Genomic DNA, 26899 nt, shown 5'->3' with positions numbered 1-26899 from the left:
GCCACGCCACCTGGTAGGAGCGACCTGTCAGGTAGGACGCAATCCAAGCGTGGGCCGCGCCGGAGATGCCCAACTCGGAGAGGGTGGAGAGGAGGATCTGATGGTTCACAGTATCGAAGGCAGCCGATAGGTCTAGAAGGATGAGAGCAGAGGAGAGAGAGTTAGCTTTAGCAGTGCGGAGCGCCTCCGTGATACAGAGAAGAGCAGTCTCAGTTGAGTGATGTTGTTTGATAAGTTGAAAATATTCCACCTGAATTCTAGAACATTTCAGGAACAATTTCTAAGAACATGCTTGAAACCTGTTTCCTTAATTTGTACCAATACCTAAATACTTCTAATTTTTGAAGGTATTTTGCGTTTCACTCAACTTACTGGAACCGTGCCAGTTCCTGAAGTGTTGTAATATACTATATACATGGGGTGTACAAAACATTAGGAACACCTCTTTCCATGAAATAGCCTGACCAGGAGAAAGCTATGCTCCCATTCACTTAGTGTAGATGAAGGGGAGGTGACAGGTTAAAGAAGGAGTATTAAACATTGAGACAATTGAGACATGGATTGTCTATGTGTGCCATTCAGAGGGTGAATGAGCAAGACAAAAGATTTGTGCCTTTGAACTGCAATGCTGCTTGGTTTTTCACTCTCCCGTGTGTAATAAGAATGGTCCACCACCCAAAGGACATCCAGCCAACTTGACACAACTGTGGGAAGCATTGGAGTCAACATGGCCAGCATCTCTGTGGAATGCTTTCGACACCTTGTAGAGTCCCTGCCCTGAGGAATTAAGGCTGTTCTGAGGGCAAAAGGGAGAGGGGGTGCAAATAAATATTAGGAAGGTGATCCTAATGTTTTGTTCACTCAGTATCCAACCAATAGCCATCTCATTTCCACATCCTCTTAATTTTCCTTACCATTTTTGGATGTTTTGGCAAAGAGGTTCATGAGGACAAAGAGTGAGGAAGTTGTGCTTTCCAGGCCCTTTTATAAATGTTTTATTGTCACATAGGAGGGTAGCTGAAAAAGCAAAGTGAGTCATTCCTTTCTCAGACTACTGTGGAATGTTTCATCTGGAACTTGAGTGGGTATTTGATCAGAGGAATTCAATATAATGAAATCAAACATGCATGACAAAGGCATAACATTGGTGTCAGTTTTGATTGTGACAGAGGAAAATAATACATACAAACAAAATGCATCCAACTACATCATTATCTATTACGGGTATACAGATTACATACTCAAACAGGAGCAGAGTTCAGTTTTATGTCGTAATTTGTTGATGAAGGGGGCAGACAGCACCTTTTTTCCCCTAGTCTATCTAGAACCTAAAATGGTTATTCGGCTGTCCCCATAGGAGAACCCTTTTTGACTCCAGGTAGAACTCTTTAAGGTTCCATGTAGGAGGGTTCTTTGTGGAAACAAAAAGGGTTCTCTCTGGAACCAAAAAGGGTTATCCTAAATCTTTTTTTCTAAGAGCATAGCAACTGGGTTGCCTGAGTTGTTTGGGGTGTGTCTGTGTGCCATGGATTCTCTTAGGGCCCTGCTGGAATGAGCTCAGGAAACACTGAGTCGCTGCCTCAGCCACTGCACTCAGGCTCTTGTGAAAGTGTTTAAAATAAGACATAGCTGAAGAACCAAAACAGGCTGTGTGACTGAACTCTCCACGCGAAGCTGCGTTCAAGGCCAGCTCTATGTGGAGTTGGGAGTCCTGCCAGGTTTCTCTCTGCGACTGAGAAATGGAAACAGAAACACACACACACCCTTTCAGGGAAAAACACAGCTTTTCACCAGGCACTTTAGAGTTTTTGCTTTCATTTTCCCCTCATAGTGTTCCTTGCAGCCGACGCAGTGTGTGTGGGAACAGCTCATATCTCCTGTCTCTGTCTCTCGTGATGTTGTGATTTCCTTTTTAATTACTGCCCCCCCCCCCCTCCCCAACAGGGCACGAAGGGAACAGAGTGGGAGGAACGGGAGGGTGACAGAGGGGGGAGAGCCAGGGCCACACCCCTTTCCTGTCCAGCAGAGGCAGAGTTTTAGGGGAAGTCCATCTTTTAGACAGACTCAGTCAGTTATTCACTCTGAGAGGAACCTCCTGCCTCTTTACACAGACTCCTGTCCTGCGGGAGGTAACACTCTGGATCAACTTTTTCCAATCATCATCATCAGCACCACCACCACAACCTTCTTGTCCACCATGGCCAGCTCCAAGTCATCCCAGACCACCCGCAACATTGTGATCGCCTGCCTGGCCCTGTGGTCGGTAATCTCCCTCATCATCATTGTGGTGTGGGCCACCTCTCCGGACATGAAGAGTGCCAGCCAGTGCCGAGCTGAACTACAGACCCTGACGGAGAAGCACGAGGGGGCCAGGGTGGTGTACGCCAAGAACAAGGCAGCCCTGGAGGAGATGGTGGAGGAGGGCCACACCAACCAGACCCGGCAGCTCAGGGAGACAGAGAGGCTCCTGGAGCGCCTGGGCCAGACCAACGTGTCCCTGGATGACTGTCGGCAGGAAAACGTGAGTGTTTGCATTGCCTCGCTTTGCTTTCCCTCCCCTCCTCTCCCACTCTCCTCTCTGGTTCCCGCAGGCCTGAGGTTACAACTGACTTGCTCAATCCCTCAAGCTGCAACAGTTATCATCTGCCTCTCTCCTTCTACCCTCTCCGTTGTACCTGATGCCCTTATACATTGTGTCATTTTAGATTGATCTGATTTTTAAATTGATCGGACATCCAAACCTAATCTAAACGGTCATGGCTATGATTTCATGTTTTTTTTTGTATACCATTTCCATTTGACTGTTTATAACAGTTTTAGTGAAAACACGTTAATGTATCATGCCAAATGATTACTTGTGAAAATAAATGGCAGACCGAAAAGCCACATTAGGCCTTTACATAACAACCAGAGGCACAATGGACAGACAGTATCCATTTAATGTGGACAGTTATGCAAATACTCTGCAAATGCAGCAATCAAAATATTAAAAGCAGCTAGTCCTTCCCAGGGAGTGGGTGGGAGGTCAAGATCAACCCTTCCTGGAAGAAGAGGGAAAGCAGTAATAGGGCACACCATGTCTGTGTCTGAAATGGCACCCTATTCCCTATATAGTGCCCTACTTTTGACAAGAAGTGTGTAGGGAAAGTGCTGCCATTTCAGCAGCAGTCCATGTTCTTTAAGCACAAAGGTCATAATCTTTCACCGTTGTCTTTGATGAGATCATTATTTCCACCTCTTTTCTTCGTAGATACTGTATTAGAGTACATGTGTTCATTGGTGTTGTTTCATATAAAAACGCTGGATGAAAGGAATGTTTTCAGAGGCTGTTCTCATAGCCAAATCTGGTTCTGGCACAAGCCTGCTTTCACTCAACATTTCAAATATGTGATAGGAGAGACTCCTTGGGATGACTGTGCCAATGTTCACAGAAGTTGTATTAACTAGTTCTGGAAATTCCTGAGGAGTTACTCAATGCCCACCACTGTCTTTTTTGCAGGTTATTTTGGGTGGAAACATTACAGTCCTGGAAAAAGAAATCGAGATGCATAAAGAAATCGAGGCAAACCTCACTTCAGAAATCACGCTAAACCAAGGTAGGAAAATTGATGTCACGGTGGGAGGGTATGGGATTCTTGCCTCTGGTATTGGCTACCATGAAAGGAGCACTTTCTCAGCCACGTTATTCTTAGCAGCATTTTCCCCTGTAACCATAGAAACCACCCTAGCTACGGTAAATAAATACACATGATTGGTTGGATATTGCTCCTTCAAAAATGAGTTTACATCATCTGAGGCTGTGATTACAAACGTTCGAAACGGATAACAAATTAGGATTTAAGTGCAAGTTCTAGCAGAGTGAATGTCTTCAGTAGCCATCCCATCTGTTAACCATTCTTTAAAAGCTGTCACACAGGCTACTTCGGCAGTGCCATTAAAAAGTATTCATACTCCTTGACTTATTCCACATTTTGTTGTGTTACAGCCTGAATTTAAAATGGATTAAATAGATTATCTCTCCCCCCCATCTACACACAATACCCCATAATGACAGTGAAAACATGATTTTAGAAATGTCTGCAAATGTATTAAAAATGAAATACAGAAATATCTCACTTACATAATAAGTATTCACATCCCTGAGTCAGTACATGTTAGAATCACATTTGTGAGTCTTTCTGAGTAAGTCTCTAAGAGCTTTGCACACCTGGATTGTACAATATTTGCACATTATTATTTTTTTAATTCTTCAAGCTCTGTCAAGTTGGTTGTTGATTATTGCTAGACAGCCATTTTCAAGTCTTGCCATAGATTTTCAAGCCGATTTAAGTCATAACTGTAACTAGGCCACTCAGGAACAACAGCCGATGACAAGCATACCCATAACAGGATGCAGCCACCACTATGCTTGAAAATACAGAGAGTGGTACTCAGTAATGTGTTGTATTGGATTTGCCACAAACATAGCACTTTTTAGCAGGACAAAAAGTTAATTGCTTTGCCACATGTTTTGCAGTATTACTTTAGTGCCTTGTTGCAAACAGGATGCATGTTTTGGATTTTTTTTTCCCTGTACAGGCTTCCTTCTTTTCACTCTGTCAATTAGGTAAGTATTGTGGAGTAATTACAATGCTGTTGATCCATCCTCAGTTTCTTGTATCACAGCCATTCAACTCTGTAACTGTTTCACAGTCCCCCTTGCCCTCATGGTGAAATCCCTGTTCCTTCCTCTCCAGCAACTGAGTTAGGAAGGACGCCTGTATCTTTGTAGTGACTGGGTGTATTGATACACCATCCAAAGTGTAATTAATAACTTCACCGTGCTCAAAGGGATATTCAATGTCTGCTTTTTAATTTTTTTAAACTCATCTACCAATAGGTTCCTTTCTTTACGAGGCATTGGAAAACCTCCCTAGTCTTTGTGGTTGAATATGTGTTTGAAATGCACTGCTCGACTGAGGGACATGACAAATAATTGTATGTGTGGGGTACAGAGACAAGGTAGTCATTTATAAATCATGTCAAACACTATTATTGCACACAGAGTGATGTGACTTGTTAAGCACATTATTACTCCTGAACGATATTTAGGCTTGCCATAACAAAGGGGTTGAATAATTATTGACTCAAGACATTTCAGCTTTGAATTTTTAATTAGTAAAAATTTCAGAAAACATAATTCCACTTTGACATTATAGGGTAATGCGTGTAGGCCAGTGACAAAAACATCTCAATTGAATCCATTTTAAATTCAGGCTGTAACACAACAAAACTCAAGGGGTGTGAGCTAACCGCTAAATGCTGAAAACCCTACGGATAAGAAGTGTATTCCAGAGCTAAGTAAGCTGTAACCAAGGGGCTAGTAAATAAATACCGTAGCTGTGACTTTTTTTTTTCACAGTAGATTTCCTGACTTTGAACAACAGAAGGAAATTCTAAGTTCCTGAGTAAAGGCGATATGAAAATGACACATTGTGTGAAAGGGGAGATGCCTGTTCTGATAAATATCTGGCACCCCGCCTTCAACAGGGTATTAATGAGAAATACGTTTACAACATTTTAGCTGCCTAGGAGAGCCCTGTCAAACAGCATAGCTAGCATCTATTGCTGCATTCTTGCCTACATTGGAAAATTTGAAAAACACAGCTAATGTGAGTGAAACCCCTTTGCTGCCAGACAATTCCCAAAATAGTTAAGAGACGTCATGGAGTCATGTACAGTACACCACTCATACTGATAAGCAATCCTAGGGCCAGACATGACCTTATAAGTTAATAAGGCATTATGTGAACTAGGGATGTCCTATTTTTGTCTATCATTTTTGATAGACAAAAATCGAAAACTGCCTTAACTACACAAAGTATGCCTTAGTATTAAATGTCACTGTCATTGAATTTCAAAACTTATTGTTGTAAACACAGATTACATGTTTTATTTCTGTCATTCAATGTTCTGATTTCGGCCTTATTATGATTTCAGAGCACATCGAATTACTTCAGGAGAACTTGACACAGGCCTCTCACAAGTGGGCGTCCTGTGTGGCTTTGCATTCAGCTGCTGAGAGCCAGCGGATAGCAGCCGAGAGCCAGACCAAGGCCTGCGAGTCCAGCAAGCTGTATTTACAGAAGCAGCTGTAAGTATCAATCCAGTGACACTGAGCTGGTACAGATTTACACTGAGCTGGTATGAATTTACACCTTCAGATTGACTACTGTTATGAATCAGCTAAATAAGCCTGGCTGGTTTACCTTTTATGAGTGTTGATATTGTTTCTTGAACCATGGTTATATTTACAGGCAGAAGTGCAAAAGGGACAGCGGCCATGCCTCCGAGCTTTTGGATGACGGAGGTGCCGCACCCCAGACTAGCATTCTTGCCTTGGCTGTGGTCCTCTGCGTCAGTCTGCAATTGATAACATGTGAGTGTAATAGCACAGGGTGCTAACTAAGCATCATTATTCAATGCCATGGAGGCTTATAAGCAGTGGCTATGTTAGCAGTGTGGAAAATAAATCAAAGATCATAACAAGCATATAATAAATCGTAGTTTGTTTGAGTCGATATTCATAGACACTGTCTGCAACTGTCTATAATCCATATCTCAATGTGATAAAATATTTGAATTACACATGGTTTCCAGGAACATAATGCATAGCCAGTGGGGTCAGCGAAGACGATTCAAGGGGAACACTGTTCTCCAGGACAATAGGAGGGACCTGGACTTGATATTATATGGATATCACTGCTGTACATCTTTTACTGTTAGGAAACTAATTGGGGAAACGGTCAATGATCATAGTTTTTTGTTTATTTTTCAATTATATTTTAAGAATTGTTAAACAAAAATGGTAAAACTTAGTCATGGACAAAAGGGTTATACTTATTTGTTGCTTTTGAATGGTTTTCAGCTGCATTTACCACTCTCACATTTATATATGTTGGCTTATTTTATTGTTGAACCGTACCCTTACCTAGGCTATAATTGAATTGAATACTTAAGGTTTTAATGCCCATGTTTTGGGATATTTCAAGAAGGCACACTTTCGTTTAGGTTAAAGGTCTCTGTATTTATTTGTGTGTAAATGTTTGAATGTACTTTATAAGTACTGTCTGGTCGTCTCTTGTTTTGTCCTGTTTTGACTTCTCCCCGCCCCCCCCCTCAATTTTTTTATTCTTACCCTACTAGTTCTTTCCTACTTTTTGGTTGTAGTTTACCTTCTTCCCTATAATAAACAGTTTTATGTACATGGGATGGTGGGATGGGGAGGGTTAAGAGGTGGAGGAGTTGCGCGACGGGAGTGGGTATAAAGAAGACACTAGATAGATAATATTTTGTGCCTGGTGTACTGGTTTTTATATATTTCATATATGATTAATTTGCACCATGTTTTAAATTACAAACAAAAGTTGTCCTGGAGGGGGAATTCATAAAATAAAGTGTGTCCAATTATTTTGGAGCTGGCCATTCATTTGTCAGTTTATTTTCTATTCTCTTCTACCAATATTTTAAATGGGAAAAATAAGAACATACCGGTAGTTGTTGTTGATAAGAACATTCATAATACAACAACGACCTGTTGAATGTAGTGGAAAGGAGAGGGGTTCACAGTGAGCTGGGAATGATAATGAGAGGAGCCAAGCCTAGGTTGGGAATTTGGCCATGACACCGGAATGAACCTACACTGGCTACATGTACTAGAGATGATCTGCGATGACTGTTCACCATGGCCAGAATAATGCATTTGGACCACCAACCCCCCAAAAAACAATAACAAAATTGTCAGAAAAAAAATGCAGTTTTATAATGCTATTCTACACATTTTGTCATGAGGCTGTGAGCAAATTTTGACGTTTTAAAGCAAATGTCCTGTAATTCTACACGTTTTGTGTTGGGCCAGAGCCAGAAAACATGTGGGCAAAGCTACGTGTAGAACATTTGTCATTGGCTTTGATTCTCTGATTGGTTAGAGATGATCCAATCGCTGTTGACTTTGTTTTGTACAACATCCCTCATTTTGACTTCACCACAAACAACTTCAAAGATGGCAGTCTCAGACTGAAGTATGTAGCGAACATAGAGCAGCGGAAGAATTCAGTTTGAGTAGTTAGGCGAATTAATTTACACCTTCGATTGACTACTGTTATGAATTAGCTAAACACACATTTTGCCATGAGGCTGAGAGAAATATTTGCTGTTTTAAAGCAAATTTCCTGCAATTCTCCACATTTTGCCATTGCTTATGACGTGTTCATATGCTATCACGGGGGCCCCCCAACCAAAGGGTGATGGCACCCTTTGCAGGACACTGTCCCCATCATCACTGCCCATCACTGCGACCATATAAATTACTGGTCTAGGGCTTTGGAATGTCCTGTATCAGAGCAAGGAGTGCCCCCTACAGGCCCTCACACAAGGGCGTCTGGTAGCAGCCAGAGGCTTACTGGACAGATGCATCGACAAGTGTATGCTAATGCAGGCTTGCCTTACAGCGCACACTTTGTTGAAATAACACCTCTCTCGCTAAACATGCAGCCTGGAAATATTATATTAGCCTCACAGTCTGTGATTGTGGTGGCAATAGTTAAACTAGGTTGTGACTAGATTGGCTACAGCTACGGACGGAAGTGATGCATAAATAGCCGAAATTTAAAATGTTTAGTTGTTGCTGAGTGATTTTTTGCATTTTAACTAACCCTAACCCTTTTCCTAACCGTGACCTAATTGTCCTAACCTGCTATGCTATTTATGCTAACCTGCTGTGTAGGGTGGCACGAACCCTAGCGGTTTAGAGCGTTGGGCCAGTAACTGAAAGGTCGCCTGAATGGACTAGGGTGAAAAATGTTCCCATGAGCAAGGCACTTAGCCCTAATTGCTCCAGTAAATCACTCTGGATAAGAATGTCTGCTAAAATGTAAACGTGTAAATTGTCCGAACCTGCTACGAAAAGTAAATTCTGTATACGCCATGTAATTGTTATCGTATAACATTTTGATTAACACACTGTACCTACGCGTAGCCTGCCCCTTCCCCAATTCAAATCTGCTTGCGTGCGCAGCGTATGACGCGACTGGCCACGAGACGAGAGTTGAATATGGGGGGACTTTATGTTATGCATGTGGTAAAGTTTCATTCCGAGCTATCACTGACAGTAGCTAGCTAACGTTACTACTGTAGCAACTAGCTACAGGACTCTTCTAATTTCTACCAAATTGTAGCCTAGCTGGTGTGGTGACTGAATAAACTAATTATTGTCACACCTCAATCAACTGAGTGAGTAACATATACTGCAAAATCTATTTGCGTGGTATGTCAGGGGATATTCATTGTTTTTTGTTGCTCATAATGACGACTACAGTAGTTGGCTGGCCCACTGCAAATGCGAAAGTGGTTAGGATTTGTTTTGATACGAAGGAACAGTAAACCCATCAACTACAGTTACTTAAGGAACATTTAGGAAATAGTAGCAGGACTTTTTTTGTTTTTGTTTGAGCTATCAAATATCAGCCATGTCTGCCAGTAATATTTTTGAAACGTCATAGCTGGGCGATACTCTCACAGCCATAGTAATAAGAATGATAATATTCATTCTTAATTCTATGCTCACCACATTGAGATTGTCGCCCTGCAGATTCTGGCTAGCTATCTAGTTACATGGAAGCCTCTGAATATCTCCTATGCAAGTGGAAAGGCCACCACTGGCCAGCTAAGGTAAGACAAAGACATTACTAGGCTAACATCCTTTGGATACGTGCACATACACAAATGACCACACATCCCTGTCAGTATCAGATGGAATTGTAAACACGTGGAATCTGTACACATGTTCTCAAAAGCTCTCTCTAGTACAGTATTTTGGAGGTAAGGGGTGCAGTATTTGGCATCCGTTTCACATGCAGCTATTGTTTCACTTGTACAAGGTTTTGAGAAGGGTGTGCAATTCCAAGAGGAAGAAGGATATGGAAGTGGAAATGTTGGGAGAAGGTCACAGGTAGGCCCCTCTTGTTATTGACAAACTCAGCACTCTTCTCTCCTCTGACATGGATACATTCATCAATAACCATTAGAGGAGTGTGTATTTTGTTTTGCAGAGTGTGGGTGCAGCAGAAGGAAACGCAAGCCCTGACCCAAGAATGCATCGAGAGCATCTCTGGACATCTCAGTAAGTCCCACAACACTTCTCTGTCAACATACAGTACCTTCATTTATTAACCTTTGCCAGTCAATTCTTCCTCGTAACCACAAGTTATCTTATGTCACATGACTAGAGGCATTGGAAGTGGCTCTGTTCGTGTACAATGAGCCTCATTTCCTTTTCAGATATGCAGAGTTTGACACCTTTATACTGTCCAACTTCATCTCCCATATCACCTACAACCCATCTGAAGCAGGGAGTCTTTCCTTGTAGCTGCCTAGGCCTTTGTGTGTTGGTGTTTCTCTAGTCAACATTCGGTTCCACTTCAATTTGTCCCGTTGAGATGATAAACATTTTGTCATTATAAACCTGGCTCACTTTCAGCAGTTGTCAAAACATTTACATAATTTAATTCCGATACCATTTCAGATTAGGGAGTGACTTCCCATAAGTAGGCCCTTGAGTTAGTGAGTACTTGTTGAACAAAGTGTTGTACAGTTGAGTGGAATCCACATTTGCATACTCGATATGTTACTCAACTTACTGCCATATTTGGTGATACTGATGCAAAAGCAGATCTCTTGATTTTGCAAAACAATAAAGACCTGACCAGTTATAGTGAAATTATTTAATTTGTCACGCAGCCTAGTTATTTGGCATGATTGATAATCTAGTGTAAAGGGAAGATATTTTGGACATCATGGGATCAGATAAGAGTAAAGATGCTAACATAGACAGTAGACCTACATGTTCAAATGAGATTATACATGTCTACTACAATGCCTTGTTTGCTATTATGTGATCGTTGGTTACAATATGATCATGTGTGCTTGCATACAATGTCACTTAGATCTCCCACATCACTCTTATCCCAAACTCGTGAAGACTGAACAACAATAGTATCTTTCATCCTCGCGCAGGTGATCATGCTTCCAAAAGGAGGGACCCAATAAGAGAATTGAAATACCGGAGAGCACTGCGCTTGGCATTGGATATGTTCCCCTCAGGAGAGACGAGCAGCACTCTGGTGTTAGGAGACCCCAGAACATCCGAAAAGGGAAGAGACCAACAGTTGCCATCGGCGCCTGAAGAGCAAGAAACGAGAGCAAGACGCGTCATCCGAGCAAATGTGAGGCCAAGTGATACAGAAGCAGACCAGGAAAGCACAAAACTTAGAGACAGTAGTAGATACTGAAGTGCGCTCAAACGAGGTCCTCACAAGGCCGTAAGATTAGAAGGAAGTTTTGCAATAGTCAGAGACGGCGGACCCAGCAAGCCCAGTGGTCCAGCTTGTGGAATTCTAGGAATTTGAGTGAGAATGAGGATACCAGTCCACCAAAGCAGGCCAGACAGAGTCCAACTCTCAATACATCACCAGAGAACACATCAGGCCATTCCAGTCCCAAGTTATGGGATGCCTATGGCTGTGAGACACCTAAGCAAAGGGCAGCCAAGTTCAGACTTATGTATAGGCACGCTGAGACACAGGTACTTCTGCGCTGCAAACTTGACACTAGACACAAATGTCACACAGACAATTTTAATTCACGAGAACTAGTCAGTCACTACTGCAACTGATTTAATGCTTTAACATTGCTCTCCACTACTTTTGATGCCAGTTGAGTTTATAATGCCATCATAACAACCATGTCATGCTGTTGTTTATGTCTCCACAGGAGCCTCAGTCTGAGGAAAACAACGATTGTGCCTCTCAGAAAACAAGTCCGGGTGCAGCTCAAGAGAATGTCACTGTTCACAGTAAGCCAAATAGATTCTAAGTGCATTCGGAAAGTATTCAGACCCCTTGACTTTTGGCGCCGGAGGGGATAGCTGCTGTTTTACGGGCTCCTAACCACCTGTGGTATTTTTTATTTTTTTTTGCATTGTTTGTAACTTATTTTGTTCATAATGTTGGTGCTACCGTCTCTTACTCGGTAACGGTACCCCCTGTATATAGCCTCGTTAGTTATTTTATTGTTAATTTAGTAAATATTTTCTTAACTCTATTTCTTGAAGTGCATTGTTGTTTAAGGGCTTGTAAGTAAGCATTTCACGTTAAGGTCTACTCTCAGACTATGAGAAAGAAGATTCTCTGGTTTGATGAAACCAAGATTGAACTCTTTGGCCTGAATGCCAAGCATCACGTCTGGAGGAAAACTGGCACCATCCCTACGGTGAAGCATGGTGGTGGAAGCATCATGCTGTGGGGATGTATTTTCAGCGGCAGTGACTGGGAGACTAGTCAGGCTCAAAGGAAAGATGGATGGAGCAAAGTACCGAGATCCTTGATGAAAACCTGCTCCAGAGCGCTCAGGACTTCAGACTGGGACGAAGGGTCACCTTCCAACAAGACAACGACCCTAAGCACACAGCCAAGACAATGCAGGAGTGGCTTCGGGACAAGTCTCAATGTGAGTGGCCCAGCCAGAGCCCAGAGTTGAACCTGATCAAACATCTCTGGAGAGACCTTAAAATAGCCTCAAACCGACGGTCCCCATCCAACCCGACAGAGCTTGAGAGGATCTGCAGCGAAGAATGAAAGAAAGTCCCCAAATATAGGCGTGCCAAGCTTCTGGCGTCACACAAAGTACTGGGTAAAGGGTCTGAATAATTATGTAAATGTGATCTGTTTTTTATATTTGTTTAATTTGTAAAAATGTCAAAACCTGTTTTTGCTTTGGCATTATGGGGTGTTGTGTGTAGATTGATGAGGGGAAAACACTATTTAATACATTTTAGAATAAGGCTGTAACGTAAAAAAATGTGGAACAAATTTTATTTGTCCCATGCGCCGAATACAACAGGTGTAGGCGCATGGGACAAATAAAATTTGTTACACATTTTGTTACGTTACAGCCTTATTCTAAAATGTGTTCTTGGGGACCTTCAATGCTGCAATTATTTTTTGGTACCCTTTCCCAGATCTGTGCCTCGATAATCCTGTCTCAGAGCTCTACGGACAATTCCTTCGACATCATGGCTTGGTTTTTGCTCTGACATGCACTGTCAACTGTGGGACCTTATATATAGACAGGTGTGTGCCAAATCCTGTTCAATCAATTACATTTACCACAGGGGGACTCCAATCACATTGTAGAAACATCTCAAGGAGGATCAATGGAAACAGGATGCACCTGAGCTCAATTTCGAGTCATAGCAAAGGTTCTGAATACTTATGTAAATAAGTTTAAAAACATTTTTTTATACATTTGCTACAATTTCTAAAAACCTGTTTTCACTTTGTCATTATGGGGTATTGTGTGTAAATGAATGAGGGAAAAAATGTATTTGATCCATTTTAGAATAAGCCTGTAACGTAACAAAATGTGGGAAAAGTCGAGGGGTCTGAATAATTTCCGAATGTACTGTATGCCATTCAATGTAAGCAGGAACACTTGAATATTCCATTTGAAGATTGTAGATTGTAAAAAGTTGGTACGTGTGAAATTTGTGTCACTGCATAGGTGTGGCCGATGTGTCAAGTGATTTTAGCCTTACTCCACCTTCTTCATCCCCACTGCAACCGCTCCAAGTGTCCTTCGACGAACAGAAGGACAGTAGTCTGGAGGATGAGGAGGATGATGACCTACCCAGTTTCACTTCACCGAAGAGTAAGCAAGTTTTACACTACTCTCTAAACTGCATGTCTCACGTGAAGTCTATATGATATTGTTTCATTGGTTTACCCCCCCCAGAAACCCTATCCATCACAAAGGGAGCTTGTGTCTGGTGTAAATATCGACGTTGCCCCTTCTGGCCTGCTATGGTAATTTTCATTAGTCCAATTGATTTTGACTCCTACTCATTCCTAGTATGCTTTCTTCTATCATTAGTGATTTGGAATGGGACTGGACTTACACTTGCATGTATGACATGTTTGCTTCTCATTTCATCGTCAGGTCATGTATGTTTCCCGCAAAGAGAAGAAAGCCAGCGTCGTGTTCATCGACACATTTCTTTTCACACAGAAGAGGAAGGGGTGAGCATCTTCAGTAATACTAATAATGATTGTAGATATGAAAGTGTAGATGTTTTCAGACATCATTTATGCTGGGAAGCTGTTTTCATTTGCTGTTATTAGCTGTAACCAATGATCTCTATGTAAACAAGACAAATATGTATGTTTATGGCTGTAACCTGAAGGAATTTGGTCTTTACGAAAGAATGCAGGAAGGAAACATGAATCATTCGCATAGTTCTGCCCTACTGTGGCTCCAAGGTAAGTCACATATGTATTTAGTGACACGACTTTGAAGGATGAATAAACATTTTATTTTACCCTTCTTTAGTGTCAAGGTCTCCTTAAAGAATATCAAGCCCTTTGACTGTGAGGAGTCAAATGAGTTGGTGGTGAGATTTTGCTTTACTTGCACTTAAAGTATATGATAAATATTATGTCATTAATGTGCCATGGTTGACTTCCAAATATTGACATGTAGATCCAGTTTTCCATTCAACCTTTTTATGCAAGTGAAGTACATGTTAGGTAAAAATGCCCCCACAGATCTGATAGAAGCATCAAACGTTCCAAATGTCGACAAAATCAAACATGCTAGACAAGGTGATCTTTTCATGTCTGTAAATTGTATTATGCGAGAAATATTGAGATGATAACCATCATATCGAAGTAAACGTGGAGTCACGCGATGACGGGTTGTCCTTCCACTATGACTCGGGAAAGCATGCAGTTTATTAGGCTACAGACTAAATAAGTCACAGGGTGATGACAGTGCACCTTGATGAGCTTGATGCTCCTTTCCAATAAATGTTGAGGATCTTATTCTGATGACATGATAATCGATGCTTGTCTGCCGTTTGACAAATACAAATAATATCGCTCTATTGTCCAAAATAATCCCGTGATGTAGGCTATACCCGCACTGTATCTGCGAGCTGTTGGCTAGGGCGCATGTGCCAAGACCAGAGTGGGTACATTCGCTATATAACGCAACATTTTTTGTGACAAAACCATCAGTAGAGTTGAAAATGTGATGGAAACCCAGTTATTTTTATGTGCACTACGTCATCACGCACTGCCTTTTATCCGCAACAAGTCAATTTGATGGAAACACATCTCTCGTGGGAAAATGCCCATTTTGTTTTTCTGCAGTTTTTAGATTATTCACATGAAAATTAGTCACCAATTGGATGGAAACATAGCTATTGAAATGACTATTTTTACTTATTACTTATTTACTTACTGTCTATATGTTACTTCAGTTGATGTATGTATGGAGAATGTGAGGTGAAATGTGGGTATCTCTCACAGGACAAAGCCAAGGAGAAATATGGTACTGCCATCCACTATTGCCTGAAGCTTATTGGGGACTATAGAATTCGCCTTGGTAAGAGAACCTTCAAACATAGGAGGTTAGGATTTGACTCTTTGTCCAATGTCTTCAGTTGGATATGCAGTACACAATGTTTTGTAGCTAGTGTTTCAATCAATTTAGGTTCTAAGCCTGCATATAATTGAATGACCAGTGAATCAAATGTTTATGCATTTGTTCCCCCAGGTTGTGGTTCATTTTCCGGTTCCCTCGTTGAGTATGTTGCTGATGACATCAGTAAGTTTTGAAATGGCCTGTGTTCAAAGTCATTTTTTGTACCTATTTCATTGCTATTTAATGCCAATTCCTAGGTGCAAGCAAGTCCGGTGCTTCCACAGACTGGCAGGAACAACTATCAAAACAAACCATGTACCAAGGAGGCGATAGTAGAATGAGGATATGGAGCAACGTTTCTTGACAGGAACCTGCATACTTTCTGGTTGATAACAATTGGGCATTCTTCTCTATGAACCATTGTGAAAGTTTAACACTTTTGTTTAACATTGTCAGATTTTCACTGTATAATAATTATTGCCAATTCCAATGTATTACTCCTTTTTGTGCTCCTGCCCTCCAGGCATCCCTATGAGAAAGCTGTACCTTCTCGGCCCGTCTGACAGTTACCTGGCCTCGCCAAGTCAAGACATGGAGGACCAGAGAAGTTACCAGGGGACTCTGGAAGACCATGCGACCACCGAGTGCAGTGACCAGAAGCCACAGGTCTCCAAGAGACTGCTACCTGACCGTGCCAAGGCTGCACGGGACCGGGCCAACGACAAACTACTGCAGTTCATCGTCGATAAAAGAGGCGTGGAAAGGCACTTGCAGGTCAGAGAGTTAGTAAGCTGAGGGAAGAAGAGAGTAAAACATAGCTTATCCCTGGGCAATAGTTAGGCACCTTTTCTTCTCTTTTCTCCATATCATAGGCTATTATCAGCGGTCAGGTGGTGTCCAAGTGGCTGAAGGCCTTCCGCAAGGCCAGTGGTCAAGCAGTGGACCCCTACTTTGAGACGGACCAGCAGGTGGAGCAGGTTTTCACTTACCTCAGGAGCATCATGGAGGACGCCTTGCCAAGTCTGCCAGAGTTGGATCAGATCCGCTTCATCCTCGAAGTGCTCTTACCAGAGGTGACTCAATGTCTTGAGTGTTGTTGCAGACTGGTCCTAGATTTGTACATGCACAAATGGCATGACAACAATTGTGAGAGTTAGCTATTACAGTGAAGCGCATTCAAATGCGTCCAGGCTAGTGTTCTTGCAGTAGTATGCAAATACAGAACTATATGTAATTCAAATGTGTTTTTGTATCCTATGCTCTCCAACTGTCCTTTCTTTTATTCCATCTCACAAGTTTGATATTTTCAGGCTGTCATTCATGGAATCTCGGAGGTCGAAAACATATCCCTGGTTCAGGCCGAAGAGAAATACTCACAAGGGCCTGGCATCAGTAATAGGTGAGAGGTTGACTCTGTATTTGTCTGTTATTTTTTGTGATTTCATGGACTGTAGCTTGTTTTTATTTTGCTGATTGTATTTCCCTTTAATCATTTCAGAGAGCGAGAGGAGTTTGACCTTATGATTGTGCAGCAGATGAAGAAAAGGCACTGCTGAAAAGATAAAGAATAAGAAGGGTTGTGTGTTCTGTTTCGGGTTTGCATTGGCTAATGCCACTAGTATTTATATTGTTCATAGGTTATGTGTTTATAGGTTACATACTCTTTTTATTTTTCAATACAATCATTTGTATACTGAACAAAAATATAAACGCAATATGCAACAATTTCAAAGATTTTACTGAGTTACAGTTCCTATAAGCAAATCAGTCAATTGAAATAAATGAATTAGGCCCTAATCTATGGATTTCACATGACTGGGAATACAGATATGTATCTGTTGGCCACAGATACCGTTTATAAAAATGGTAGGGGCGTGGATCAGTATCTAGTGTGACCACCATTTGCCTCAAGCAGCGTGACACATCTTCACATAAAGTTGATTAGGCTGTTGATTGTGGTCTGTGTAACTCCTTTTCAATGGCTGTGTGAAGTTGCTGGATATTGGCGGAAACTGGAACACGCTTACACGATCCAGCGCATCCCAAACATACTCAATTTCTGGTGAGTATGCAGGCCATGGAAGAACTGGGACATTTTCCAGGAATTGTGTACAGATCCTTGCGACATGAGGCCTGTGCATTATTATGCTGAAACATGAGGTGATGGCGGCAGATGAACGGCATGACAATGGGCCTCAGGATCTTGTCACAGTGTGTCTGTGCATTCAAATTGCCATTGATGAAATGCAATTGTGTTCGTTGTCCATAGCTTATGCCTGCCCATACCATAACCCCACCACTACCATGGAACACTCTATTCACAACGTTGGCATCAGCAAACCGCTCACCTACATGACGCCATACACGTGTTCTGCGGTTGTGAGGCAGAGAAATTAACATTAAATTCTCTTATTTCAGCTCATGAAACATGGGACCAAGACTTTACATGTTGCATTTATATGTTTGTGCAGTGTACATTGGTGTAGCTATAACGGTGGTGGTTTGTTTATTTTCCATTGCTCCCCCCCCCCCTCCACAATTATTTTCAGGAGCTACAGTGAATGGAATCCACAATTGCATACTCAGTATGTTACTCAACTTCCTGCCATAATTGGTGATACAGATGCAAAAGTAGAGCTCTTGAAAAAGCAAAATTCCAATAAATGAAAGTGAAATCAGGTAATTTGTCACGCGGTCTAGTTATTTGGCATGATTGATCATCTTGTGTGATGGGCAGAGATATATGTACAAATTGAAATAGCTATAACGGTGGTGGTTTGTTTCTTCAATGTATTTTCCTTTACAATTATTTTCTTGAACTTGTTGCTATTATTCTGTGTGAGGTATGTTTGTATCACCAAAGCACAAAACGGATATCGGGATGAAAGCAATAAAATTACGTTGTTCTTTTTACACAAGTGTGTTTGCTGCATATATTTTCTGTTGCCAAGACGACCGTGATTGGGAGTCCCATATAGCGGCGCACAATTGCTGCGAGTTAGGGTTTGGTCGGTGTAGGCCGTCATTGTAAATAACAATTTGTTCTTAACTGACATGCCTAGTTAAATAAAGGTAAACGTAATAAACCTACATAACCCAGAATCCATACCTTCAATCAGGAAATGACGTGTATGCGCATGCGTTGAGTTCCTTTACTTCCAAAACAACACGCGTGCTGTACCAAGATGTCCGCGCCTATGGAAATAGTTTTGAGTGCCGATTCGGCTGGACAGCTATGGAACTGTGCCGTTTTGGAACTCCATTCGGGTACAAATCTCTTGGCCTATCGAGGTGGCAATACTTCTTCGAGGTCACTCACAGTTTTGAATGGAGAGTACATCCTCGGAGCCCAACTCGGGAAAAACTTCATCAACGTGTGGGAAATCCAGAGAAAGGTAGCTAGGTAACTTTGGCTAGCTTGCTAGGGGCGCGAGCGCTGTTTATAGCTATCTGGAGATAATGCACTGAAAGGTCTTTGGACATAGTTAGCTAACGTTACATATGGCTAGCTTGTTTGATCGTATGTCTGTCCGGTTAGCTAGTTTAGCAAGGTGGCTAAGGTTATTCATTGTGAAACGTGTTTTCTGTCGTTAGCTAGATACGGATAGAAGATGGGCCTAACTGTTACACATGGGATGAATGCACGATTTTTTTCATGAAGGACACATGGAGTGTCACTTAATCAGTCATAGAGATGACCAGTAGTGTTGTTCAATTCTAGTCCTGAATCACAAGGTATACAGGCCTTTGGCTTTGTTTTAGTCCAGCACTAACACACCTCATTCATCTAATCAACAGTTTATCAGGTGCATTAGGACTGGACTGGAACATTATTCTGCACACTATGGGGTCTCCGGGCTTGAAGAATATTGGGGCAGTGATGGTACACTCCATAGTACTATAATGATAATACAGTTGACTGTCAAAATAAAGGAAAAACTTGAGTAAATGAGGGCTACAAAGTACATTGAAAACTGGTGCTTCCACACAGGTCTTGCTCCTGACTTAATTAAGCAATTAACATCTCATCATTCTTAGGGTCATGTATAAAACATGCATAGCTGCCCATTATTATGTCTACCATGGCTAGAATAAGATATCTGTGACTTTGAAAGAGGAGTCTCAAAGAAGCATAGGGGGTTTAAAGGCTGTCAATCACCAGGTCTCAACCCAATTGAACACTTATGGAAGATTATGTAGTAGCACCCGAGACAGCATTTGAAACTGTTGTGGTGGCTCGTGGTGAATATAAGACCCAATTTAAGTTGTTTCCTTTATTTTGGCAGACACCTGTACATTCATGGTGTGGAATTATGTATAACACATTACTTTTATGTGAACTATATTGTTCCAGTGGGTGAACAAGATGTGGGGGTCATATTAAAATGCTGACATTCGTTTTATCTGTGGAATAAAGCAAACATGTTTTTGTGGCAATAGTCTCAAAGGTTGCCTGAATGAATGAATATCTATAGAATTAGATGCAAATACCGGCATTGGCTACAAAGCTAATGGAACTAAATATCCCATTCCGATGTAGGCTGACAGGCATCAAACATGTACATCTTTTTTATTTCAGGATCAGCTGCAGCAGAAAATTGTGTGCCCTGGGATTGTGACATGCCTGACTGCATCCCCCAATGGCCTGTACTTGGTGGCAGGCATTGCTGATGCCATCTACTTATGGGAGGTGAGACATATATGACCGACCGCGTCGATTCGGTCTTATGTAGCAACATTTGTGGTTTTTACATTGGATAAAAGTAGTGACTCAGCTAGAAAGTGGTATATCATACACTGCAGTTGAAGAACAATTTAAGTAATTCTGCTTTAAAGTTGATAAACTTGTAACTCCACTTTTGAGAAAATGGCCCATGAATGTTTTGGTACACCTACTGGAGAGCTCTTTGTTGTCTACACCCATTCAGCATCATTCACACCCTCTTAAGCCTTAGCCCCAACCATCTCTTTAAGGATTCACATGAGGTAATTTGCTAAACAGAGTGATTACTAAACAGCCAAAGATTTCAAGACTAAAAGTGGTGACAGTAGTAGCCTACAAGAAGGAAAAACACCAAGTACAAATACACTTGATCTGGTCCTTGGCCTATATCCTAATCTGACTTTGGTGCAGGTCATGTTCTTCACGTTACCGTCTGGTAAACACACACTATATAAAGTTGAGTTGTCACATTCACAGGATACAGAAGGTGAAATGGTAACTTGCATAGTAGCAATATCAAAAACGGATAGTGTCCAGATACAAATATTTGTATAATTATTAGATGATGCTTACCCGACACACTTGTCTAAATTGATGGGTCATGTGAAGGAAATGCTATAACTACCCCCCCAGCCACATTTAGTTAATGGATGGGTCACTATTGTCTAGAAATGTACACATGTTCATGAAATACTATAGATGGCCATAATCATCCCAAGACACACCTGGCTAACTTGATGGGTCATGTATTCATCTGGTGAAGTGTTTTTAGACATGCAGTCTTTTTTCTTTTGTTTAGACATGTACTAGTAGCTAGCTAGCTAAACAATGAACCAGCATAATCCCAACTCCTACTACTACCAACCAATACAAACATTGTCATAGCTGTAGTATGAATCTGCAGGTAGCTAAAGCTAACCAACCAGGTTCAATGTTTGCTAGCTAACATTAGGCTATAACTAAGAATGCAAATTTAATTAATTAATTATTATTAATTATTTTAAAAACGCTGTGGTAGAAAGGACTATCAACACGTACTGAGAAGCTCACGTTATAAACAGAAGCATGCTAGATGGCAGACCAATCCAAACTCATCTCCCCGCAAATGCCTCCTGTGGAGTAGTGACGTGACATACGCCTAGTTTCCTGAAACGAGTCACATATAAAACATCAGCAAAAGGGATGTCATAGTTATTCAAATTCACATTTGACTTTAAGTTGTGTAATGTGTATGGAATGACTACGCTATGGCTGACATGTATACTCTTCTCCTCAATGTCTCTGTAGTACTTTGAGGATAACATTATCGGTCCTGACTGAAGTTGTGAGGAAGCTACAGCTAGGCCTAACGTTTGACCTAAGGAGCTGCTGTTAGTATCAGCAAAAAGATCACCTTTGCCTCACCAGTTTCAAACTACTTTATGTCCTCACCATAGACTGTTTTTTTAATGAGATGCGAGAAGATTACTCTCATGAAATGTAATTTTAATCACATATTTAGTGACTGTAAATCCTTAATTTGCTGTTTGATTTCCTCACCATCTGTGTTTGATGCATCAATAAACACAAGTTGTAGGTTTTTTTCAGCCTTCCAAAGTGAAAGTGGGGTATCTCATTATCTAAAATTTGATTGTAACAGCATGACTCTCATAAGGCGATACTCCATTGGTCAGTGAAATAGATGTTCATACAGTGATACAATTAACTTATCTCTAGGCTAAGTGGCATTTGATGTTAATGAAATTGTCATTCTAGGTTTCCTCTGGGAATTTGCTGGCCATCTTGAGCCGCCATTACCAAGACCTGACCTGCCTGCGCTTCAGTGACGACAGCAGCCATTTCATCTCAGGAGGCAAAGACAACCTGGCACTGGTCTGGAGTCTAGCCAGGTACAAACAGCTCTTACACTGGAGTGTGTTAATTACGCCAACACTGTTTAAACCGTTTTCTCCAAACGCTGTTGAGTAGGCTTGGACGGTGTCCAGATTGTCATACTTTCATACTGAACTTGTGCCATACCTGGATATTCATTAATACCAGCTCTGAACACAAGGGGCGCTGTTTGAAACCCCACTGATACTCTGATTAATCTGAAGGTTAGCAATGCTAACAAGTACATGTAAAATCCCATAGACAATGCTAACTAAATGCTAACACATTTTGTCGTTTCTGACCTAAACTATACAACTACAAAAATGCTACTCACAGTTTGCTGCACCTACAAAACAAATATCAGCCAGCAGGGCTCTTGATCCAGGAGGGGATTCTTTGCTGTTGCCAAGCAAATGCTTGATTTGGAAGAAGCTAACCACTTTGCCAGATAGCTTACTAGCTACTACATTAGCAAACCAGATGCACAACTGTAGAGCATTTAGCACATTTTAGACTGTTAACTTAGTAGTTAGTTATAAGATATCTAGCTGGCAAACATTTAGTTGTGAATTCCGTACTGTAATTAGATCACCTGGCGCATGCTGCACAACAGTGAGGGACTCACATGGTTCCTGTCTCTCATCGTTGTGTGCCTGTAAACAAACACCACATGACGTGACTGGGGACTACCGTAATATTCCTAATGTGACCGGTGAAATTAAGAACGCAATGAATGAAAAGTACGAAAATGTAAGTCGCTCTGGATAAGAGTGTCTGCTAAATGACAAATGTAAAATGTTCTTCATCTCCTAACGTATTGTACAAGTTGACTGCAGGTATTTACTTAAAGTAGTTACAAATATTCACATTTATTAAAAAACTTTAAAGAAATCAATTTGATGGTATTGAAAAACCATCCCACTGCTGGGGGGGAACCACAGTTACTTGATGACAAGTGGCAGAGGTAAGATGTGCAGTAGTATGTAATATTTCTTAACTAAGATACGCTAGCTAAATCATTTTAGGGGTTAATATAAAATTGGCCTAATATGTCATTGAGACCAAGAAATAAAATTCAACTGTCCTCGATTTTCAGATGAGTTTTAAAGGAAGAGAACATAATAAAATTCATGCATTTTGGAGTAGAATGTCCTTTAAAAAAAAGTCACCAGAAGTTATCTTCTCACAGTCGTTCAACAACAAAAAAAACATCGCCCCAGGAAGACTCCACCTGTCTTGAAGTGTTTGGCAGCTGATGCACATCTACAGTGGCAAGAAAAAGTTTGAACCCTTTTGCAATTACCCGGATTTCTGTAATTGGTCATAGTTTGATCTGATCTTCATCTAAGTCACAACAATGGATACTTAAAACACTTAAACTAATAACACAATTATAAGTTTGCTGTCTTTATTGAACACACCGTGTAAACATTCACAGTGCACGTTGGGAAAAAGTATGCGAACCCTTGGATTTAATAACTGGTTGACCCTCCTTTGGCAGCAAGAACCTCAACCAAACGTTTTCTGTAGTTGCGGATCAGACCTGCACAACGGTCAGGAGGAATTTTTGAACATTCCTCTTTACAAAAATGTTTCAGTTCAGCAATATTCTTGGGATGTCTGGTGTGTACCCCTCTCTTGAGGTCATGCCACAGCATCTTAATCGGGTTGAGGTCAGGAAGGCATATTTTCTTCTGTTGAAGCCATTTGTCGTTGTCCTGCATCTGAGCTTCAATGTGAGCTCCTGCAAAATGTATTGATAAACTTGAATTAATTTTTGATAGCAAGCGGTCCAGGCCCAGAGGCAGCAAAGCAGCCTAAACTATGATGCTCCCTCCACCATAATTTACAGTTGGGATGAGGTTTTAGTTGGGATGAGCCCGTGTGGCTCAGTTGGTAGAGCATGGCGCTTGCAACGCCAGGGTTGTGGGTTCAATTCCCACCGGGGGACCAGGATGAATATGTATGAACTTTCCAATTTGTAAGTCGCTCTGGATAAGAGCGTCTGCTAAATGACTTAAATGTAAATGTTAATGTTGGTGTGCTATGCCTTTTTTCGCCACACACAGTTTTTTTTCCCTTCCAAACAACTCAACTGTAGTTTCATCAGTTTCATCTGTCCACAGAATATTTTTCCATTAGCGCTGTGGAACATCCAGGTGCTCTTTTGCGATCTTCAGACGCGCAGCAATGTTTTCTTTGTGCAGCAGTGTCTTCTTCCGTGGCGTCCTCTCATGAACACCATTCTTGTTTAGTGTTTTACGTATCGTAGACTTGTTAACAGAGATGTTAGCATGTTCCAGAGATGTCTTTAGCTGACACTAGGATTCTTCTTAACCTCATTGACCATTCTGCGCTGTGCTATTGTAGTCATCTTTGCAGGACGGTGACTCCTAGGGAGAGTAGCACCAGTGCTGAAATTTCTCCATTTATAGACAATTTGTCTTACCCTGGACTGATGAACATCAAGGCTTTTAGAGATACATTTGTAACCCTTTCCAGCTTTATGCAAGTCAACAATTCTTAGTCTTAGGTCTTCTGAGATCTCGTTTGTTCGAAGCATGGTTCATATCAGGCAATGCTTCTTGTGAATAGCAAACTCAAATTGTGAGGTTTTTTTATAGGGCAGGGCAGCTCTAACCAATATCTCCAATCTCGTCTCATTGATTGGACTCCAATTAGCTTTTGGAGAAGTCATTAGCCTAGGGGTTCAATTACTTTTTCCAACCTACACTGTGAATGTTTAAATTATGTATTCAATATAGACAAGAAAAATACAATAATTGGTGTGTTATTAGTTTAAGCACACTGTGTTTTTCTATTGTTGTGACTTAAAATTTGATCTGATCTTCATCTATGACCAATTTCCGCTAGCGGGACAACTTCCGGTGAAATTGGAGGGCGCGCAATTCAAATAAATAATCATAAAAAGTATGGATTTTAAACATTTAGGTATGTACAAGTGTCTTATATCGGTTGAAAGCTTAAATTCTTGTTAATTTAACTGCACTGTCCGATTTACATTAGCTATTACAGCGAAAGCATGCAATGCGATTGTTTGAGGACGGCGCCCCACATCAAAATATTTTTCCACCGGCAACTGTTTCATAAATTCACAAATAGCGATTAAATATTCACTTACTATTTGAAAATCTTCCTCTGATTTGTCATCTAAAGGGTCCCAGCTATTAACCTCTAAAATGATTTAGCTAGTGTATCTTAGTTAAGAAATATTACATACTACTGCACATCTATTATTAGGGTTGTCTACACTTAGAGGATTACAAAGCTAGCTAATTAGTTACCTTGGACAGTCTGAGAATCTGAGTAAAATGTGTAACTTGTCACTCTTATCTTAAAAGCGACTTCTCGGCAGAATAAAAAAATGATTTTTTTTGTTTTGTTAAATCAGCTGCCAGAAATCCTTTCTTACCTCTGTCGCTTGTCATCAAGTAACAGGGGGCAAATGGAATTGTTCTCTCAATGTGGTTTTTACATTACTGACTCACGGTTGGACGCACCTGGCTTTGAAGTGACAGGTGACGTTTGGTTAGGCTTATACTATTGACACTGTTACACTGCTGTATTTCATGCTATGTTATCCAGTGCGACATAAACACATTTTGTGCTTGCCAAATCGAGAGAACATTAAATAGGTTCCACTGCTTTCTCTGAACCTTCAACAAAAAGGGGACAAAAACCCAATTGTAATTTTTATCACAAGCCCATCCTTAGGATCTGAATATTTAAGGAGCTTCTGATCTCTTAATCTCAGTGAAAAATTGGATTAGTGCTTTGATAATTGGCAGGGAGAGCAATAAACTGGTTTACTGAGTTTGAGTATTTAATCATGAAGACGTGTAGAGCTATGAAACACTGACAGCTACTCCTCTCTTATTTTGGAATGGATTGTTATCGGCGGAATAAAAGGCTTAACTATTTTGAGAACAAATTGTACAGACTGGTTGTGAGTTGAATTGTGCTAAAACTGTAATGCTCTACATCTTTCAATTGCTTATGATCTTATTTTAATTAGTTGGTGAATAAAGATGGCATTGAATGATGTTAATCAAACCTTAAAAAAAAATGTTTACAGGGAATGGATAGGCCTTTTCAATTCAAGCACTGGACCAATGTCCAACCTATGTTTTGGCAGAGTTGGAAAACATCTATACTGATCATACTGACAGCACAGACAGACTGATCTACAAATCACCTTGCATCGAGAGAAAAGAATTGTCGATCAGTCAGGGAACTCAGTGATTCACTATTTTCATTCAATTTCCTCTGGGGTTGAATGGTACTGAAGTAGGCCTAACTCTTCTCCAGTAGGTGGCAGTGTGAGACTTCCAGTGCCTGCCAGCACTAAAGGGGAATGGAAATGTACAGGTTGTGGTAAACAAGATGGCAAATGTAAACCTGTTGTAATATTTTCCCTTTCCCTCAGAAATTAAGTTTGCTATTTTAAATGGAATTGGTAAAATTTAGACTGAGGAAGGCTGTCGGAACTACCTGGCAGTGAAAAAAAATAAGTGATTGCTTTGAATTTACTATGAATGTATGACAGTCTGCTTTTCAAAGTAATACCTTCTCTTTTTCTAGTAGAGCATGTTATTATATTGCCAATGCATATCCTCAAGGGAAGCAGCAAAAAAAGTAAATTCTACTAAAGAAATAATGTCAACCGTATGGCCCAGTATACAGTTTGAAATGAGACTTGCCGTTACCTAATTACCTATATCAATAGTCAACATCAGGCGGAGCTTTTGACATCTCAATTCCAAATAG

General features: G+C 40.9%; 3 protein-coding genes and 1 non-coding gene across 7 annotated transcripts in view; all 4 read left to right on the top strand.

Annotated features, from left to right (window-relative positions):
* The first annotated feature begins 2026 nt into the window (after positions 1 to 2026).
* LOC139540829 (uncharacterized) lies at positions 2027 to 7464 on the top strand. The gene is made up of 5 exons (XM_071344823.1): positions 2027 to 2521; positions 3500 to 3596; positions 5980 to 6133; positions 6297 to 6418; positions 6640 to 7464. Coding segments are annotated over exons 1-5 (699 nt in total). The 5' UTR covers positions 2027 to 2197; the 3' UTR covers positions 6642 to 7464.
* Positions 7465 to 9057: 1593 nt separating this feature from the next.
* Positions 9058 to 18194, top strand: LOC139540828 (PWWP domain-containing DNA repair factor 3B-like). 4 transcript variants are annotated; one of them, XM_071344818.1, is made up of 16 exons: positions 9059 to 9270; positions 9629 to 9708; positions 9918 to 9988; positions 10065 to 10159; positions 11053 to 11261; positions 11809 to 11890; positions 13597 to 13743; positions 13828 to 13898; positions 14032 to 14111; positions 14422 to 14482; positions 15402 to 15477; positions 15649 to 15699; positions 16040 to 16290; positions 16389 to 16589; positions 16827 to 16915; positions 17015 to 18194. In XM_071344818.1, exons 2-16 carry the CDS (start codon positions 9652 to 9654, stop codon positions 17070 to 17072), a joined length of 1599 nt encoding a protein of 532 aa, XP_071200919.1. In that variant the 5' UTR covers positions 9059 to 9270; positions 9629 to 9651; the 3' UTR covers positions 17073 to 18194. The 4 variants fall into 4 exon arrangements, with proteins under 4 accessions (XP_071200921.1, XP_071200919.1, XP_071200920.1 ...); XM_071344820.1 differs by having other exon boundaries at positions 9058 to 9708; positions 13666 to 13743; XM_071344819.1 differs by having other exon boundaries at positions 9060 to 9708; positions 10089 to 10159.
* Positions 18195 to 18517: 323 nt separating this feature from the next.
* The window catches only part of LOC139540819 (WD repeat-containing protein 18), a 98122-nt gene continuing 89740 nt past the window's right edge, over positions 18518 to 26899 (top strand). Inside the window, exons 1-3 of the mRNA XM_071344801.1 lie at positions 18518 to 18911; positions 20096 to 20206; positions 21995 to 22128. Of these exons, the coding sequence (XP_071200902.1) occupies positions 18702 to 18911; positions 20096 to 20206; positions 21995 to 22128 (455 nt within the window). The 5' untranslated portion in view covers positions 18518 to 18701. The remainder of the gene's footprint in view (positions 18912 to 20095; positions 20207 to 21994; positions 22129 to 26899) is intronic.
* trnaa-ugc (transfer RNA alanine (anticodon UGC)) lies at positions 23990 to 24064 on the top strand. The gene has a single exon. It is a non-coding gene; the product is annotated as a tRNA-Ala (tRNA).

Source organism: Salvelinus alpinus, chromosome 16 (genome assembly GCF_045679555.1).
Source record: "Salvelinus alpinus chromosome 16, SLU_Salpinus.1, whole genome shotgun sequence".
Taxonomy (NCBI): domain Eukaryota; kingdom Metazoa; phylum Chordata; class Actinopteri; order Salmoniformes; family Salmonidae; genus Salvelinus; species Salvelinus alpinus.
The sequence above is the reverse complement of the archived record's forward strand: the minus strand, read 5'-3'. Positions and strand labels throughout refer to the sequence as shown.